Source organism: Simochromis diagramma, unplaced genomic scaffold, assembly GCF_900408965.1.
Source record: "Simochromis diagramma unplaced genomic scaffold, fSimDia1.1 OVJJ01000417.1, whole genome shotgun sequence".
Lineage (NCBI taxonomy): Eukaryota > Metazoa > Chordata > Actinopteri > Cichliformes > Cichlidae > Simochromis > Simochromis diagramma.
In genome coordinates this window covers 6662-24838 of record NW_024387123.1, presented here as the reverse complement: position 1 = coordinate 24838, position 18177 = coordinate 6662, and the positions used below count along the sequence as shown (strand labels likewise).

General features: G+C 43.8%; 1 protein-coding gene across 4 annotated transcripts; it reads right to left on the bottom strand.

Moving 5' to 3' along the window:
* Positions 1-3268: 3268 nt before the first annotated feature.
* On the bottom strand, positions 3269-17103 carry LOC120743395 (protein NLRC3-like). 4 transcript variants are annotated; one of them, XM_040047012.1, is made up of 6 exons: positions 17054-17103; positions 15796-15931; positions 13904-13980; positions 11948-13787; positions 10259-10435; positions 3269-4466 (listed from the first exon to the last, which is right to left on the bottom strand). In XM_040047012.1, exons 2-6 carry the CDS (start codon positions 15903-15905, stop codon positions 4280-4282), a joined length of 2391 nt encoding a protein of 796 aa, XP_039902946.1. In that variant the 5' UTR covers positions 15906-15931; positions 17054-17103; the 3' UTR covers positions 3269-4279. The 4 variants fall into 4 exon arrangements, with proteins under 4 accessions (XP_039902946.1, XP_039902947.1, XP_039902948.1 ...); XM_040047013.1 differs by lacking the exon at positions 17054-17103 and adding an exon at positions 16861-17046; XM_040047014.1 differs by lacking the exon at positions 17054-17103 and having other exon boundaries at positions 11948-13784; positions 15796-16751.
* Between the last annotated feature and the right edge of the window lie 1074 nt (positions 17104-18177).

Below are 18177 nucleotides of genomic sequence, written 5' to 3'. Positions count from 1 at the left end.
TAGCCACCATCAGCTGGCCTCTTCTGCGGTTCCTGCGCCGTCGAGGTCCTTGTCTTTTTCTAGCAGGTGGCCTGGATTCAGCATGTTGCTGCTGAGATCCACTTACACCTCCCCTCTGCCTAAACGTCTTTACACTGACGGTTTGAACAGCCTTTGATGTAGCACGATCGAAACCACTATTATCTGTAAGTGGTATATCAATTACTTCCGGCGACGGAAAAACTGTGCAGCCAGCTAGATCGTTTCCCCAAGATGATGTCAATACCTGCAACCGGTAACTGGGGTCGCACCCCAAGCTTAACCTTGCCAGACAAAAACTGAGACGAAAGCTGCACCAAGTGTAAAGGAATCCTATCTCCCCAGGCTAACACATCAGCCCCACAACAGGATTGAGCGGAAAACGGTAAGACCCCCGCACGAATGAGCGACTGTTTCGCACCAGTGCCTCGCAAAATACTAACAGGAACCCGCCGATCTTCTCCTATCAAGGAAACAAAACCGTTTGACACAAATGGCTTAAACTCCTTATCTACTTTATCATTTTCGGGTGCCATCACTTCCCCCAAAGTAGGAGGGTTTGTCTGTAGAAGGTTTATTGGGGCAGGTGATGCACCCTTCCTGGTCATTTCTTTTCTTTTCAGAGCAGGGCAAACCGCAATAAGGTGTCCCTGCTCATGGCAAAAAAAAAACACGCGCGGTTCTCAATGGATGAGGGGATGGCACGGCGGGTGCCCCTGGGAGACCATCTAGGCGGGCTACCGGAAGACGGAAAACTGTGAGCAGGAGCCGAAAACACCACTTTGTGTGTCAATACAAACTCATCAGCCCGTATAGCAGCAGCGGCGAGAGTCGTAACCTTCTGCTCGTTTAAGTAGGTTACCACAGTGTCTGGTAGTTGATTTTTAAACTCTTCTAACGTCACCAACTCACGCAGGTCATTCAAGGTTTTTACTTCTGTAGCATGACACCACTTATCAAACAGAGTTTTCTTTTCTCTGGCAAACTCCACATAGGTCTGGTTGGTGGATTTTTTTCCATTCCTAAATCTCTGCCTGTAAGCCTCTGGCACAAGCTCGTAAGCACGCAGGACAGCAGCCTTCACCACTTCATAGTCAAAACTGTCCTCCAGAGAAAGAGCAGTGCACACCTCTTGAGCTTTCCCCACCAGTCTACATTGGAGTAAAAGAGACCACACATCTTTTGGCCAGTGCAGCGCACCTGCGATACGCTCAAACACTGTGAAATACGAATCCACCTCAGTTTCCCGAAACGCCGGCACCATTTTGATGTGTTTACTCACATCAAAGCCACCACCTGGCATCGGGGCCGGTGGCTGCGGAGATGGCGACTGCGGGGATGATGACTCCGGGGAGGGTGCCTGCGGGGATGGTGACTGCGGGGCTGACCGAGGTACAGGAGGACTGGCAGACACAGAGGCTCCCCTCTCTACCTCCAGAGCCCTGATCCTCAAGTGCATAGCTTCCACCTCCAACTGCTGTTTCTGTAACTCCACCTCCTTAATGCGCAGCGTTAACCGCAGCTCCTCCGCAGAAGGGCTAGGTGGAGAAGGGAGATTTTTCAGTGGGGCAGAAACACCAGCAACAGCCCCCAGCTCAACCCCCCTTGCAGGACCCGGCTCACCAAACAACCCCCTGTCCGTCAACTGCACACACAGGAGCTCCCTAAGCTCTTTCTTCTTCGCAGTCAACGGCACAGTCACATCAAAGAATTCAGCAACAAGCAAGAGGTCAGCCTTTTTACACCTGTCCAACTTCTCCGCAGACGGGCTCAGAGTGAAGTCCTCCAACTTAAACTCCATCCTAACACACACACACACACCCCCCCCCCCCACACAAGAAAAAACCGCCAACCAAGAAAACAAGCCACAAAAAGAACCACCAAAGAGACGAGCCCCCAATATGTTACGTTCTGGTCCCGGCAAGTAATCAAACGTAACAAAAAGTTTGCCCCACTCACTTCCCACCCACGCATAAACCACAACAATGACACCTTTTTCAAGTATTTAAGCAGCCATTTATTTTTCATCGGCAGTGAGCAATGCCAAAACAATAAACAAAACTCCCTACAAACAATCCCTACACTTCCCTACACCAAAATAAAAAGAAGCCAAAGCAAAAGACAAGTCACTTACCTAACTATCTAACGAAAAACAGGAGAAAACTTGTTCAATAAAAGAAAACGGCTTCTCACGCCTACTAGGCTGCGACAGTGAAAGTTATACAACAAAAGAACAAAAAGTGACCGCCACTTGTTAACTTATTTACAATTATTTACATGGCAAGGCTAGAGGTACACGTGAATACTCCAGCCTGCACTATAATGACACCACACACAACTCCGTGACCGAGTCAACGGGGTTCCAAAAAGCACTGCCAGGTGACTGTCATCCGGACGTTAAGTACTGGAGGTGGTCCATCAATTATCCAGTCCGAAGGTAGGTAGAGACTCCACCCAGATACCTAGCAGCCACGCCCAGGTGTCCACCTCCTAGGAGAGAAAAAAGGGAAAGGGAAAATACCACCAGCCATCCTCCGGTGGGAGGCACAATACCAACAAACACATCACTGGGTCATAGCATGTGGCTCCAGCAAACATCAGCTGATACTAGAAATTAATATTAAATAAATTCTAACAACAGCTGATCAAGCTTAAACGTGCTGCTGTTGTTTAGTGCGACATCCGCTGGTTTCCTCTTTCTGGCGCAAAGTGGGCGATAAACAAGAGAGAAAAGCCGATCAGCTGATCATTGATCAGTTTCATGATTGAAGTAGCAACAGGAGAGGGAGGGGAGAGAATGACAGTGTAAAGACACAGAATAAATCCAGCTTTGTGTCTTTTCCATTCTAGCTGAAGTCCGGGACAAATTGCGTAATATTTTCTCTGAATACGAGACGATTCTGTTTTTTACAGGACGGTTGGAAACTCTACTAAAATAAAGTTCACTATCAGTAACATCATAGCACCACCCAGCTGTATAGAAACTCCGTCATGCTAGCTAGTACGCAGTACGAGTTATTGTAACTGACTGTAAAAAGTCAGCACAAGGAAAATAAACTCCACCTAAACTTGGTTTATGTCTGACCCAGATAGACTGCAGGTCATAACTTCTTACCTGAAGTTCAGTTCACCTGACACTCGGACCGGCGGCCGCCTCGGGTCTCTCCTCCTCCAGGGTTGCCGACCCCTGCTCTAAAGCATCTGATTTGGATTCCTGAGATCAAATATATTTTCCTTTGGCTTTGTTTTCTTCCCATTTGTGGCTTTAATGTAGTGTTACATCCTGTTTGTTTGCTTCCATCTGTATACATGTCCAGATTCACTGTTATGTTTCTATTCTTACATTGCTGTGTGATCACTGTTCCCTCTGCTGACTGATGTGACCTTTTGTATCTCACACTGATACTTGTCATATTTGTATCTGCACCTAAAAGATAAAAAGTTTTCCATGCTAAAACACAGCTCCACCTCCTGCAGTTCTCCCTCTGAACCACTAGATGTCTCTGTTATCTAAATGAAGACGTGCAGCACAGCAACCACAGCAGCGCTCAGATCACACGTGTCCTGTTATTATGTATAAAAGCATGAAACAGGTGAGACAGGTGGGATCAATATTAATGTTGTGGAAATATATGAAAAAGCAACAGAAGAGTGAAAACATTTCGTGCTTCTAGAAAGATCTTTCAGCTCATAGCTGCTCACAGACTGTATTTACAAGTGACAAACTGCAACTCTACAGTACATCTACAGTATATATCAAATATATTCTGTATAATATATCCCTGTATATATATCCCTCCTAGTTTGAGTTTGGACTTTCATTCATTAGAAGAACCTTGGTGTGTCCACTCTGAGCTCTGTAGGAACCCCAACAACAAGCCCAACAATCCAGATGGACGGTTCCAGCTGTTAACTGGAGGAATTCCATCCAAACATCTGCTCTCACTAAATTCTTCCTCATCTACAGACTGTGTTCTTCACTGCTTTAAACTTGGAAATGAATGCAGTCATTTGTCTCCGTGCTGCTTTGTTCAGAGAGCTGATTGGCTGTTGACAGTGTTTGATCAGAGCGTATCAGCCGTTACCATGGTGACCATAAAGGTCAGAAACAGGAAGTGTTTGTGTCCAATCCTGAAGCCTGTCACCATTCTCCTCTCACAGCTTCACTGAGAAGCTGCAGCTTTACAGGAAACACTGGATCTTTGTTTCATACTGACTGTGTTTAGTACAATACTGCTGACAGCACCACCCACTCACTCCATCACACTACTGACCCCAGAGTCTCCAGTTTGTAGTCTGGACTCTGCTGAAGATCAGACAGCTGCTTCACATCTGGATCCTTCAGGTTGTTCCAGCTCAGGTCCAGCTCTCTCAGATGGGAGGGGTTGGACTTCAGTGCTGCTACCAGATAATCACAGCTGATCTTTGACAAACCACAGCTCCTCAATCTGTATAAAGAATGAAAGATGTAAGTTTATTAGACAAAGTGTGAGCTTGAAATCATTCAGTGTTTCATCATCTGTTCAGAGCTGAAGAAGGTTCAGAATGTAGAAGTTTAGAAAATGGAAACTCCAAACAGCTGAAGCCAACAGGAAGCAGCTTCAAACAGGAAACTGTGCAGAGTTTCAGACTATATGTCCTGATGCAGTCAGTTGGATTTTGGAGATTTGAACAAGGATCAAAGATGAATGTGATGCTGAATCAGCAGAAGACTTGGACTCATTTGATTCCAGCTTTGATATCATTGATTTCAATGAAGAGCTTTGTGATTGTAGCAAAGGGCTGGTAGCTCTGAGAGTCCCACTGATGAGGTGTTTGTGTGGAAATCTCTTAGTGGGACCAAAGAGAGAAAAAGCCCTGGTCCTGATGCTGTGGGAGGGAAATGATTGAAGTGTGCTGTGAGGAACTGACTGGGAGATTTTCACACATTTTCCAGTCCTCCTTGGAACAACAGGAAGTTTCCAGCTAATGGAAACAAAGGTTAAGTGTCCTATGGCACTCAGTAGGTATGGGTACCGGTATCCGGTGCCATTATGGCACGAGTTCTGACATAAACGGTAGTAATGTTGGGATTTAAATATATATTCTTAGTGTTTATTTGCTGATTATATTGTTTTATGTATTTTAATAAGAGAGGGCCAGCTCTGAGTAGAGTCTGAGACAAAAGTACTGACAGGAAACTGCATGCTTTTGCAGAGCACTGGAGGTGCAGACAGAAAGTGAAACTATGCAGAGTGTTTTGATCAAAACTTCGGAAATATATAAATAACCATGCTGGCTGCTGCTGCTTTCAGACCTGAGCGCGTGTGTTCGTGTTTTCAGGTCTCCGTTCCCGGGAATGTAAATAAAGATAATTTTTTTAGCTTTGACCATCCTGGGTCCAGTCTTTCTTTGCCGCCAAAAGAATTCAAAGAACAAAATTTAATAGTAACCAGACCAAAAAGCAGTGCACATTTTGGTGCTTTTTTTTCCTGAGCTGTGATACACTTTAGATTCTAGCCAATCATTTTACCTTTCCAAGGATAGGCCCAGGTACGTACATTCTTTTACAGCAAAGCTACAGATTAAAAATGCCCAAGGCGAAGCGGTCAAAGTCTGGCTGTACTTCACAGCAAAAGATGTAAATTCAGCAGCCTGCAACAAGTGCTTTAAGGTGATACTGTGCAAAGGAGGTAACACCTTGAATCTGATGAAACACCTGGCGACACATAGCGTTTTTTTAAAAGCTGAGAAATGCACCATATTTGATAGCTTGCTGCAAGACCGAGCGCTTCTACTGCGGCTGTGGTGCCTGTTATCAGACCCGGAGTTAGCAACATCCCCCAAGAACCCGAAGAGGAGAGTCCTGTCCCCTAGCCCTGCCAGTGTAGCAGAAATGATGAAGATGATGATGGCAGAAACAGCAGTTCTTCTCTGGGTGAGTAGCTTAATGTTGTTCGTGTGTAATTTACGTTGAGTAGGCTAACCACGTTATTACATTAATGCATGTAAGGTGAACTAGCAAACAGCGTCGTAGTTACATGTGTCTGTCTTCTTGTTTGATGGCAGATACTCCCTTCACCCTGGCCAAAAAGGCTAAAATGACCAAAGAAAAAGAGGAAACCAGCTAAACATGAGAGGTTTTTGGACAAAGTTTATGTTCTCCATTCTTTAAACACCGGCACTGTTTCAAAAGTACGGGGTTGGCACTGGTATCAGACAAAACCTAAACGATACCCATCCCTAGCACTCAGTGATCTGAAGCTTCAAATGGAACTACGACTTCCTCCACTAGGTGGCAGTGTCTGATGAGAAAGTGTTAGTGGAGCTGGCCTGGAGTCAGAAACAGGAAGATGCAGGATTTTGGCTGAAATGGGGAAAAGTGGTTCGCACTAGTGCCTTAGAGCAAGAAGGTTGTAGGTTGAAGCTAGTTGGCCTTTCTGTGGAGGTTGGATGTTCTCCCACAGTCCAATGAAATGCTGCTTAGGTTCATTGGTGCTTCTAAATTGGCTGTAGGTGTGGATGTGAGAGAGTGCTTCTCTGTGTCATAGATAGCTATGACATGCTAATCCCATCCAGCAGCTGTATTCTACCTGTAAGCTGATCCCTGCTGAGCCAAAGCACATATTTCATATACAAATTACAACCTTTAATAGAAACCTATTGGTCAGCATCTTATTAGCCTGCTGTTAGCTTCATTCCACAGAAAACTGAGAGAAACTAACAGAGTTGATAAAGAATAAAGAGAAATGTGCTGATTTAAAGCCTTTGAAGTGCTTCAGATGATCTCTGTCCACTTCTGTCCACTCATTCATTCATGTAAGCTTTCTAATGCAGCTTTGATCTTCACAGTCTGCTTCATGAAACTCATTCTAACCCTGAATGTCAGAGTGTTCCTCCTTCTCTTTCCCATCATTCATGCTGGCAGTGGAGGACATTTGGATGTTGGACTGTGTTTTGGATGATGTGTGTATGTTTGTGTTGGACTGCTGTCTGTAAAGCAAACGCACATTTTTCTTTGGATTTCAGTGTCAGACAGACTTTAAGGTGGAATGAAGAGTTGGAGAGTTTCACAGTGAATTATCCAGTGGAGGATTTTTCTTCTTCTTTGAAGGTTTGAAATGTGAACATTGTTCTGCTGCAGTCAATGGACTAAACCAGAGAAGAAGAAAACAGACTTTACCATCAAGATCCTCAGTGTGGATCAGTATAATATCAGCCTGATGTCTGCAGTTTAGTGTCAGCACAACTTTCACATCATATTCATCTCAGCACAACTAAAACATGCTGACTGACCTCAGAGTTTCAAGTCCACATCCTGGACTCTCCAGGAAACCACACAGATGCTTCACTCCTGAATCCTGCAGCTCGTAGTTGGAGCTCAGGTCCAGCTCTCTCAGATGGGAGGGGTTGGACTTCAGTGCTGCTGCCAGATAATCACAGCTGATCTCTGACAAACCACAGCCCCACAATCTGTATAAAGAATGAAAGATGTAAGTTTATTAGACAAAGTGTGAGCTTGAAATCATTCAGTGTTTCATCATCTGTTCAGAGCTGAAGAAGGTTCAGAATGTAGAAGTTTAGAAAATGGAAACTCCAAACAGCTGAAGCCAACAGGAAGCAGCTTCAAACAAACACAACAAGAGAAAAAACTCTGAATGTTTCACATTAAAGTCGTACATTTCTCACAAAGCTCAATTATGTGACAGACATTTCATCCCATGTCAGTTTGGCCTCATCCTGGGCCGGATTATCCAGCACACACTCTGACCACAGGCCCAGGGGCCACGCACAGCTGGGCTCCATCCAAGAGACAGGAAACAAACCAACACAATAATAAAAAGCACCATGTGATCTCCTTACATCTTCTTTTTTTTTATTTTTAATACTTTCTCTTTATTGATTTTCATCTTATTTTACATACAGAACTAAAGAGGGCAAGGGAAACCAACACAGTCACATATGTTCGCATATTCCAAAATACACAACGCCTTGTTTTACTTACACATACTACATATTACACAGGTGCATGTTCCATTCAAACAAATTCGCAGCTGTCCCTCTGCATCACAGAGGTATCAGTTTCTAGTCTCTTGACGTATAACGATCCCATCGGTCCCAAAGTCTCTCTCCTTTCTCCTTCTGTAGCCGCAGTGAAAGGGTAATCAGTTCCATATGATGAATTGTGTTAATAATGTCTATGACCAGCTTCCGTGTGGGGGGGCTTGTCTGTAACCAACACTTAGTAATTGCCTTTTTGCACGCAATCATAATTATTTTCAGTAAGTATGAGTCTCTGTTATTTATATCCTCAGGGATATTCTCAAGGTACATGGTACTAAAGGAGAAGTCCAGTGTTACTTCCAGCACATCCATCACCATTTGTTTAATCTCCTCCCAAAAGGTCTTCAGTTTAGGGCATGACCAGAAGACATGGAAGCAACCTGCAGCGACCTCCCCGCACTCCCTCCAGCATGAAGCGCGTGAACCACTTATTTTGGATTTCTGCTTTGGTGTGATGAAGAATCTAATTAAATTCTTCCATCCAAAATCTTGCCATGTTAAAGAATTTGTGGTAGACAACACATTCTTCCACATCCGCAACCAATCTTCCTCTGAGATAGTTATACCTGCTTCTTTTTCCCATCGATGACTGACATATCTTGTTGAGGTCGTTGTTATGGCTGTAAAACTTCTATATATTTTGCCTATAGTACCTCTTATAATGTTCTCACCCTAAGCATCCATAAATATTTGGATCACCCCACTAGCATCTGCGTCAAGCATTCTAATTTCCTTCCGGAAGAAGCTCTGAACCTGTAGGTAACGATAAAAATCTTCCCTGCCGATCTCGTAAATCTGACACATGTCCTCAAAATTGATCAGCTCCCCATGCTTCACTATCTTACAGATCGCAGTGATTCCATGCCTGGACCACTCCCTGAATTTATGGTCTAACAATGCTGGAAGGAAGCGTGGGAGATACGCTGGCCATCCCAGCAACCCTATTTCCCTATTAAGACCAAAAATTTTAATCACATCTGCCCATTTTTTCAGGGAAAAACTTACACATAAATTTTGCATCTGATATGCCTGTGGCAAACTCTCAAGAGACCCCAGAACAGACTGTATTGGGAAATCCATCAAAGAAAGCTCAATGTGCTTCCATTTTGCCTCAAACTTAGAGTTACACCAGCACACTAGAGGTCTGATCTGGGCTGCCAGATAGTAATCCTCAAAGCACGGTAGAGCCATGCCCCCCCGCTCACCAGGCAGCTGCATTGTTGCATATTTCACTCTCGGCCTTTTATTTCCCCATATGAATCTTGAGCAATGCATATATCTTCTTACATCTTCAAGACAAACATAGTAAAAACATGAGCATATTTGTTTCCTGATAAAATGATGTGACAGGTAGAACAGAGTAAAGTGGTGGTGTTACAGCCTTTCTCCCCTCTGCTGCCGAGGCCGTTAGTCTCTCCCAAACTCAGCTACAGGACTTCCAAATGAATGAAAGCAGCAGAAGTGGCTTTACAAATGAAAGAGGAAGAGGAGAAGAAGAGGAGAGGGAGGCCACCCTGACCATCACTCCAGCTGAAAACATCACACTTCCATTAAAGTTGGTGAGAAAATGTTGAGCAGGATGAGCTGCTGGCTAATCTGGAGGCTGTAGCAGCAGCTCACAGTCACAGTGGATTTCCACTCATGAAAAAGCTCTGGCTGCTTCATTTCTCATCTCATATCAGAGACTTTAATGCTTCACTGAAGCTGTACTGTGATGCTTCCATATCCCAGTGAGGCCTCCATAATGATTTCAGCTGTTCTGTACACACACTGTGTGCCCTGTATGGCTCAAAGTCTCTGCAGCCTGTTTTTATCTGCTATCATCAGATCTTCATCATCCTCATTCACATCCCTCACACACTCTACAGCCTCATCAGCACTGACTTCATCTTCACTGACTGATGGAGCACAACATGAACCTGTGGAGGCTGAAACACTGTCCTGTCAAACATCTCCCCGTCACCACTCCACTTCTGTCAGCCTTTAAATGAACCCTGCTCAAGTCTGTCACTTCTGTTTGGAGCCAAAAGGAAAAACTGTTGTTCAGTCGTTTGGAAAGACAACATTTCTGAAAGCACTCAAACTTCTTCACATTTGTCTTCAGACACATCCTGAACATTTAGGAACTAAAGAAAGTTTCAAACATCAAAGACCTGAAATATAGAAAAACAACAACAGCCGCAGTCAGTGAACTCACCTCAGAGTCTCCAGTCGACAGTTTGGACTCTCCAGTCCAGCACACAGAAGCTTCACACCTGAATCCTGCAGGTTGAAGTTTTCACTCATGTCCAGCTCTGTCAGATGGGAGGGGTTGGACTTCAGAGCTGAGGCCACAACTTCACAGTGAGACTCTGAGAGTCGACACTGAGTCAGTCTGTGATGATAGAAAATATAAAATGTGTTATTATAAAAGCAGAAAATCTGCATTATAAACACAGACTGAATGTATATGAAGACAAAACAGAGTGAGGTCATAATCTGATGAATCTGCTCTTCACATCTGTGCTTCAGCTCCTCTTACTGTGTTTGACATGACACAACGATTGAGTCTCTCTCAGACCTGCAGACTTTTAATGAGAATCTTTGTTTGGCTTTAATCTGCAGATGAAGGAGGAAGATGGTGTCACATTTAGGCTTCCATAATGTCCACAGTCTGTCACTGAGATCTGATCCAGAGTCAGAGTGAAGACACACATTTGGACTGTTTCCTGTTTTGACTCCAGAACATTTTGAATGAGTTCAGCTCAGTGAAGAGTTCCAGCTGGAAAGATGATCTCTGTTTGCTACCTGCTGTCAGGTACGACTGTTCACGTCCACACGCAGGAAAAACCTGCTGACTGTTACCAAACGGAGCAGAAATCTCATCACTGGACAATAATGATGAATGAACTCAGAGCTACTGATATCAGATCTGATTTCAGGGGAACTAAACACAGAAATGATTGGCTCATTTTAGCTTTCTGAGCCATTATCTGCTGGTGTGTCGCTAGTTGGCAGAAAATGATTTGTATTCCTGTTCAGGGCTTCAGTGTTTATGAGTCCAGATCCAGGTGACAGCAAGTCAAAATGATGTTACCTGTCTGTGTCCAGCAGCAGCCTGTATTCACTTTGAATATTGTTATAACCTGACATTATGATCAGTTTGTCTTTGATTGGTTTGTAAATGTCACTGTTTCCATTGGACCTGAGTGACGTACAAAGACAGAGAGGGAGAGAAAGGAGAGAGAGGATGGAGACAGCAAAGAGAGAGCAAACACAAACAGGTGAGAGTGGACAGGTGACCAAGGTCAGCAACCAATCAGAGAGCTTCTGTTTGACCCACAGTCACTGATGATGACTGCACATAACCAAGCAGTGTGTTACTCTGATATCAAATATGGATCCTGCTCTTATAATAATGATCATCAGATGATATTATTGTGTTATTTTGTAGCTGAATACGATGTTTGTGTGATTATCAGTGAAAGAAGCAGTGAGGAGGATGGAGAGAGAGAGAGGACAGAGGGTGAAGTTAGAAACACTAAAAGGATTTTTCATGGATTTCATGGATGATTTGAGTGATTTCCAGCAGGACACTTAAACATGTCAGTGGACGTCCTAAAGAACATATTCACTGATATGAAACGTGTCATTGAACAGGATTAATATCAGTGGAAACATGGTGGAAACAGCTGTGACTGCATGGATGTGACACACTTCAAATCTGTTCTCCACTCTTGGATTTGGGATCCATGGAGCTGCTGCTGAGTCTGTACAATAAAGGAATGGTGTGGAAGGTTGCAGCGTACGGACACAAACACTTTGTGCTTACAATCTGATTTTATTTTCAACATTAAACTACTAACCTACACTGATCAATGATGTTAATGATCACATCTGGACTCACCCAGCCTTTCTGCAGTTCCTCACAGCTGGAATCAGTCTCTGTCGTCCCTGCTCTGATGTTTTGTACTTCTGCAGGTCCAACTCATCCAGAACCTCCTCTGACATCTGCAGCATGAAGGCCAGAGCTGAGCACTGGATCTCAGAGAGTTCCTTCTCTGATCTGTTCTCTGACTTCAGGAACTCTTGGATCTCCTGAAATAATGAGAGGTGGTTCATCTCCATCAGACAGTGGAAGATGTTGATGCTTCTGTCAGGAGAGATTTCATATCTGTTCATCTCCTTCAGGTTGTTGATGACTCTCTGGATGGTTCCTGGACTGATCTCTGTCTGACCCAGCAGACCTACTAAGAGTCTCTGGTTGGACTCCAGACAGAGGCCATGAAGGAAGCGAACAAACAGGTCCAGGTGGCCATTTTTACTCTGGAGGGATTTCTCCATGACTTTAGTCAAAAAGACATCCATTGATGGGAAGCTATAAGACTTGAACTTGTTCTTAAAAAAATATCTGTTTTTGTATTCTTCTCGGAAATTCCCTAGAAAACCTTCTACCACCTCTGTCTTCCTGTTGGTGTGACAGTGGAACATGTAGACAGCAGCCAGAAACTCCTGAATGCTCAGATGAACAAAGCAGTAGACTGGTTTCTGGAAGATCACACACTCTCTTTTGAAGATCTCTGTACAAACTCCTGAGTACACCGAGGCCTCTGTCACATCCAGACCACACCGCTCCAGGTCTTCTTGGTAGAACATGATGTTTCCTTTCTCCAGATGTTCAAACGCCAGCCTCCCCAGCTTCAGAAGAACTTTCCTGTCAGCCTTCGTCAGCTCCTGTGGACTCGTCTCACGTCCCTCATGGTACTTGTTCTTCTTCCTCTTTGTCTGAACCAGCAGGAAGTGTGAGTACATGTCAGTCAGGGTCTTGGGCAGCTCTCCTCTCTGCTCTGTAGTCAACATGTGCTCCAGAACTGTAGCAGTGATCCAGCAGAAGACTGGGATACTACACATGATGTGGAGGCTCCTGGATGTCTTCATGTGGGAGATGATTCTGCTGGACAGCTCTTCATCACTGAATCTCCTCCTGAAGTACTCCTCCTTCTGGGCGTCAGTGAAGCCTCGTACTTCTGTTAGCCTGTCAACACATGTAGGAGGGATCTGATTGGCTGCTGCGGGTCGGGAAGTTATCCAGACGAGAGCCGAGGGAAGCAGATTCCCCTGGATGAGGTTTGTCAGCAGCTGGCTGACTGATGACTTCTGTGTGACATCAGACAGCAGCTTCCTGTTGGTGAAATCCAATGAAAGTCTGCTTTCATCCAGGCCGTCAAAGATGAACAAAAGCTGAGAGACAGCCAGCTTCTCTGCTGTGACCTTCTGTAATGTTGGATGGAAAACATGGAGCAGCTCCAGAAGACTGTACTGCTCATCTCTGATCAGGTTCAGCTCCCTGAATGAAAGCAGAACCACCACACTGACATGTTGGTTCTCCAAGCCCTCTGCCCAGTCCAGAGTGAACTTCTGCACTGAGAAGGTTTTTCCAACACCAGCCACGCCGTTGGTCAGAACCACTCTGATGGGTCTCTGTTGGTCAGGTAAGGCTTTAAAGATGTCCTGGCACCTGATTGGAGCGTCATGGAGGGCGTCCATCTTGGAAGCTGTCTCCAGCTGCCTCACCTCATGTTGGGTATGAACCTCTTCACTCTGTCCCTCTGTGATGTAGAGCTCAGTGTAGATCCTGTTGAGGAGGGTTCTACTTCCTGTTTCATCACTTCCTTCAGTCACACGTTCACATCTCCTCCTCAGACTGATCTTATGTTCATCTAAAACCTCCTGCAGACCAACATCTGCTGAAAGAAAGAAAAACAATGAGACTAAAGAGAAAGAAAACTCTTCAATGTCTGAACAACACAAGAAGTCCAGTTTTCAGAAATGAGTCCATCAGCAGACAGATGTTCAGTCTTACTTTGTACACAGCTGCTCTGACTGGCTGTCTGCAGTCCAGCTCTGCTTCTGGATCTTTCTCCACACTGTGCAGAAGCTCTGATGGTGACACAGAAAAGTCACAGTGGAGATACTTCTGTCCACCTTTGATTAGACTCATTATAAAAAGGAAAACAAAGTTTGAACACAGTCATGTTTCCAGTTCACTGACTTACATTTATTCCATGGACACTCACTCTAACCTGAACCACAGCTACAACCCAACATTGTTGAGGCCTCATCTCCTCCTTTCCTGACTGTAGAGGTTAAATATGCAACAACCAACAAATAAAAGAATTTGGTTCATTTCAAAGAAATTCACACGGTGACCAAGTAAAGTAACCGTAGTAAAGGAGACAACATCCCGTTGATGGTGGGATTATTTGAAAGATTTGCTTTAGTCACGTCACCAAATGCAGTTGAACCACCCGTGGATCCATGTTTGACCATTCTACCACTCTGAGCTCTGCTTTTGAATCATTTTATTATTATCATCATTCATTTATTCATTCTTTGGAGGGGGGCTATTTCCTAATGCCGCCCTAATAAGCTGATGTTCAAGGGGAAATATAACAGAAACTCTTTCAGTGTTATTCATTAATAAATTAACAGATAAACTGTGAAGAAGAAAAAACTGAGATTTAAAGGAGAGAGTGAGAAACTTGATCATCCATCCTCATAATACATGTTTATCAGTATCTGCTGTGACCATACTGCAGTAATAACTACAAGTCTACATTTCTGTGACTGTTGATCAATCACAGCAGGAATCTGAGCTCATCTCTGCACACAGAGCAGCTTCAGCTCTGGGATAAACTGCTCGCTTCACGTCCTTCTCAGCTCACAGACACTCATCCTGATATTTTCCTTTAACATTTGATGGTATAATTCATCTGAGTTTACACTTTATCTGCATAAATACAGAAAAACAGACCCAAACACCAGAAACCATCAGTTTCACCATGTAGAATATATTGTTGTTTCCTTGCTTTTAATTCAGAGAAAAACTCTGATTTTGATTTTCTCTGTTCTCTTTGCCACAGCCCATCCCAGCAGCAGCTGAAGCAGCTGACTGTCACAACACTGAATAACACTTTAGGAGGAATTTCAGAGGTCAGTAAAGCTCCAGGTTCAACATCAGTTAATTAATCATAGTTCATCATAAATGTGAACCTGGCTGGCACACATGTTAATGTTAGCCATTTAAATATTAGCAGTTAGCTGAGGCCACAAGAAGAAGAGGCCCTAGAAGAACAATGGATGATAAGATTAGATTTTCAAGACTAGGCAGAGACGTGTTTTCCTTTACTGTCTCTTACAGAGGAGGGAGCAGATACCAGACGAGGTCACGGAGGTACGGGGAGGATTCGCAGCAGACAGCAAGACTGCCACGTCCGTGCGAGAGAGCGATGGCTACGATAATCTCTGTTTTTGTCTCCCTATATAATGTTGTACAGCCCATGTGAGGGTTATCCTCTCTGTGAACCAGATGCTTGATTTCACACAGAGGTCCACCAACTGAATTTGATCAGTTATGGAACGATTTACCTCGACAGGCTCCTTCACTCGCTGCTTTTAAACCTCCTTTAAAACACACTTTTACTCCCTGACCTTTGACCCAGTGTGACATGTTGACTCACTACCTCAGACAGCTTAAAAATAGTCTTTTTGTTTTTTGGTGCTGCCTAAAAGAACCGTAAATATCTGTCCTATATACAATTATGTTCATATATTTTTGTACTACATCAGGAAACTCAAAAACATAGTTTGTAATATTTTAATCCTAATTTTTAAAACTGCTTTTGTCATTTTTCTTCTCCCATTGCATCAAAAATCATTATTTACACTGAATAAATGAGTCAGCAGCTCTCTTACATTGTTGCTGCAGGTTCATTACTGAACGATGGAGGTTTTCCTTTGGACCGGTCACTCCTCACAGACACACAGCTGGATGCTGCAGATCCTGCTCCATCCTCTTCCTCCATCTTCTTGATGTCAGGGTGGAGTTAGTCTGAGAGGCAAACACACACACTCAGAGGTGCTGTTGTACTGGAAGCATCACACTGACGGGTTTCTAAAGTTCTCATTGATCATTTCATGGAGTTTCTGTGGTAAACACTGTCCTGTGACGTATGTGTTATGGTGAGGGTCATGAGGGCTAACCAGCCCCACTCCTTACTCCTCATATTTCAGCCTGAAGCACAATAACAGCCTAAACCTAACCAGGAGGCTGTAACCTCAAAGGGACTTCATGGTTAGAAATAAAGGTTCAATGAAATGAAGCAGATCATAAAGACATGAGTTCCAACTTTAAAAGAAGCATCCACACGATGACGGCACAGCAGAGGAGCACTTTCTCTAACACACTGATTCAGTTCCACTGACACAAGGACACACACAGGAAGGCACACACACACAAGCCTTTATAAGAAACAACACAATCATCTGCGCTTGACTTGTCAATCCAAGTCCTTAGCCCATGAGCCCGCGGTATCAGACCACAGATATTCCCTTACTTTGAAAAAATAAAGACAGTTTTCAGAACAGACCTGATGTTTATGCTACAGCCTGTTTACCAATATAATCAATATCAGATATCAGAGCAACAGAAACCTCGGTGATCAGGACGCTGGGACTGAGAACAGGAAGTGGCTCAAACGTCACAGGTTCATAACGTCACCCTGAACTCCACTCACGGAGTTTCTGTCGCCATTGTAGTTTTTAAAGTCCCGTGATAAAGGCGGGTCTTTCTGTGAATCCGCACGCTCATTGGCTAATAGCTTGAGATTGACACATCGTTATCCAATGAGCGTGCGGGAACTTCAGACATAAAGTTGTTTCCTTTGAAAAACCAAAGTCTGATTATTTTTGCCTCCACTGACGGAGCCTGTTGTTCCCGCCACAGAGACACAGTAATGTCAGAGCGGTGTTAACACTCACCCTGCCTCAGCACAGCTCTCACTCTCCTCCTGCTCTCTCACACTAAACGGAGGCTCAGCTAAACTCACTTCCTCTCTACTTACAGGAAACCAGCGCTCAGAGGAGCCGACCGGCCTCACATTTCACCCACAGACACGAACAGCGTGGAATTATTTTATGTCATAAGAAGAAACATATTCATGTAAACACTCACCCGCCTCAGCTCCACCTTCTTCCTCCTGCTGCTCTGAACGGAGGCTCAATACTTTCACTTTCACTGGTGCTCCCTAAACACAGAGGATGCTGGGACTTGTAGTTTTTTCCTTCCGGTGCGGTCTTCCTCTTTGTTTGTTTGTGTTTGTGTTGAAGATATTTCGATCATGTAAACATAGGGTTGCCAACTCCATGAGAAATAAATAAGGGGCACCTCGTGGCCAGGGCCAGGCGACCCAGTTGTCTTCACCCTTCCCAGTGTGGTGAATTTTTTAGCTCTTTTTTTGTGTGTGAAATTATTTTTTTAACCATTTGACTTGAATTTGATTTAAGTAGATGCGTATTCTTTGTGATATGAACACATGAAAATCATTTAGCCATTTATTTTTAGCTCAAAATGACAAAATTAACACAGTAAAACAGGTCTCTTTCTTAAACAGAAGCCTGTCATGCTTAACTTTTGAGAATAAAAGTAAATCTTTCTTTAAAAGAACTCTGTCCTGCTTAATTTAAAATTATATAAATTAATAGAAAACAATAGAAAGAAAAATATTCTTGTAACAGTGCACATTTAGTGCATTTAGTGCAATTGGCTTCAGTAGAGGCATTATTTCAGCTTTTGCTCCTGTTTGTAAACCCGCTTGAGTACGCATCTTAACTCATCATCATTATTCATCTATGTAATGGGCTAAGTTTCCATTCAGCTTAAACACTCCCAAAAAAATCTCCAGGACGCAGACGGTTGAACTCCAGGAGTTTTTACTGGGCACTTTTGTGAAACTGTAAACACAATACAATCAAATATACTGTAAACACAATACAATGAAATATATGAAATGTATTATAGATGCAATAAGCTCAAAGCATCTGGCTAATTATCACAGCTTGACAGCCTAGCCGCACAGCTTATATGAGACACAATAAAGCTAACCGAATAACAGACAACAGTTCAAAACGCTTCACCGCTTAATTGTACAAAATGACTTATACTCACAGACTATGCCTTAGCGGAGGGAAAAGGATTAAACCTGTAACGGTGGAGCTGACGACTGCGTGAGCCCACACACCAATATCCAGAGCCACACGGTAAATTTACTTCCTGACTCCCAGCGTGCACTGCTCTCA

Excerpts from the sequence above, each read along its gene's own strand:
- LOC120743395 (XM_040047012.1), bottom strand. The coding sequence starts at position 15,905 with ATGGAGGAAGAGGATGGAGCAGGATCTGCAGCATCCAGCTGTGTGTCT. Across the intron at positions 13,981-15,795 it reads AATGAACCTGCAGCAACAAT|AGCTTCTGCACAGTGTGGAG; the intron begins GTAAGAGAGCTG and ends TGTCACCATCAG. Across the intron at positions 13,788-13,903 it reads TCAGAGCAGCTGTGTACAAA|CAGATGTTGGTCTGCAGGAG; the intron begins GTAAGACTGAAC and ends TCTTTCTTTCAG.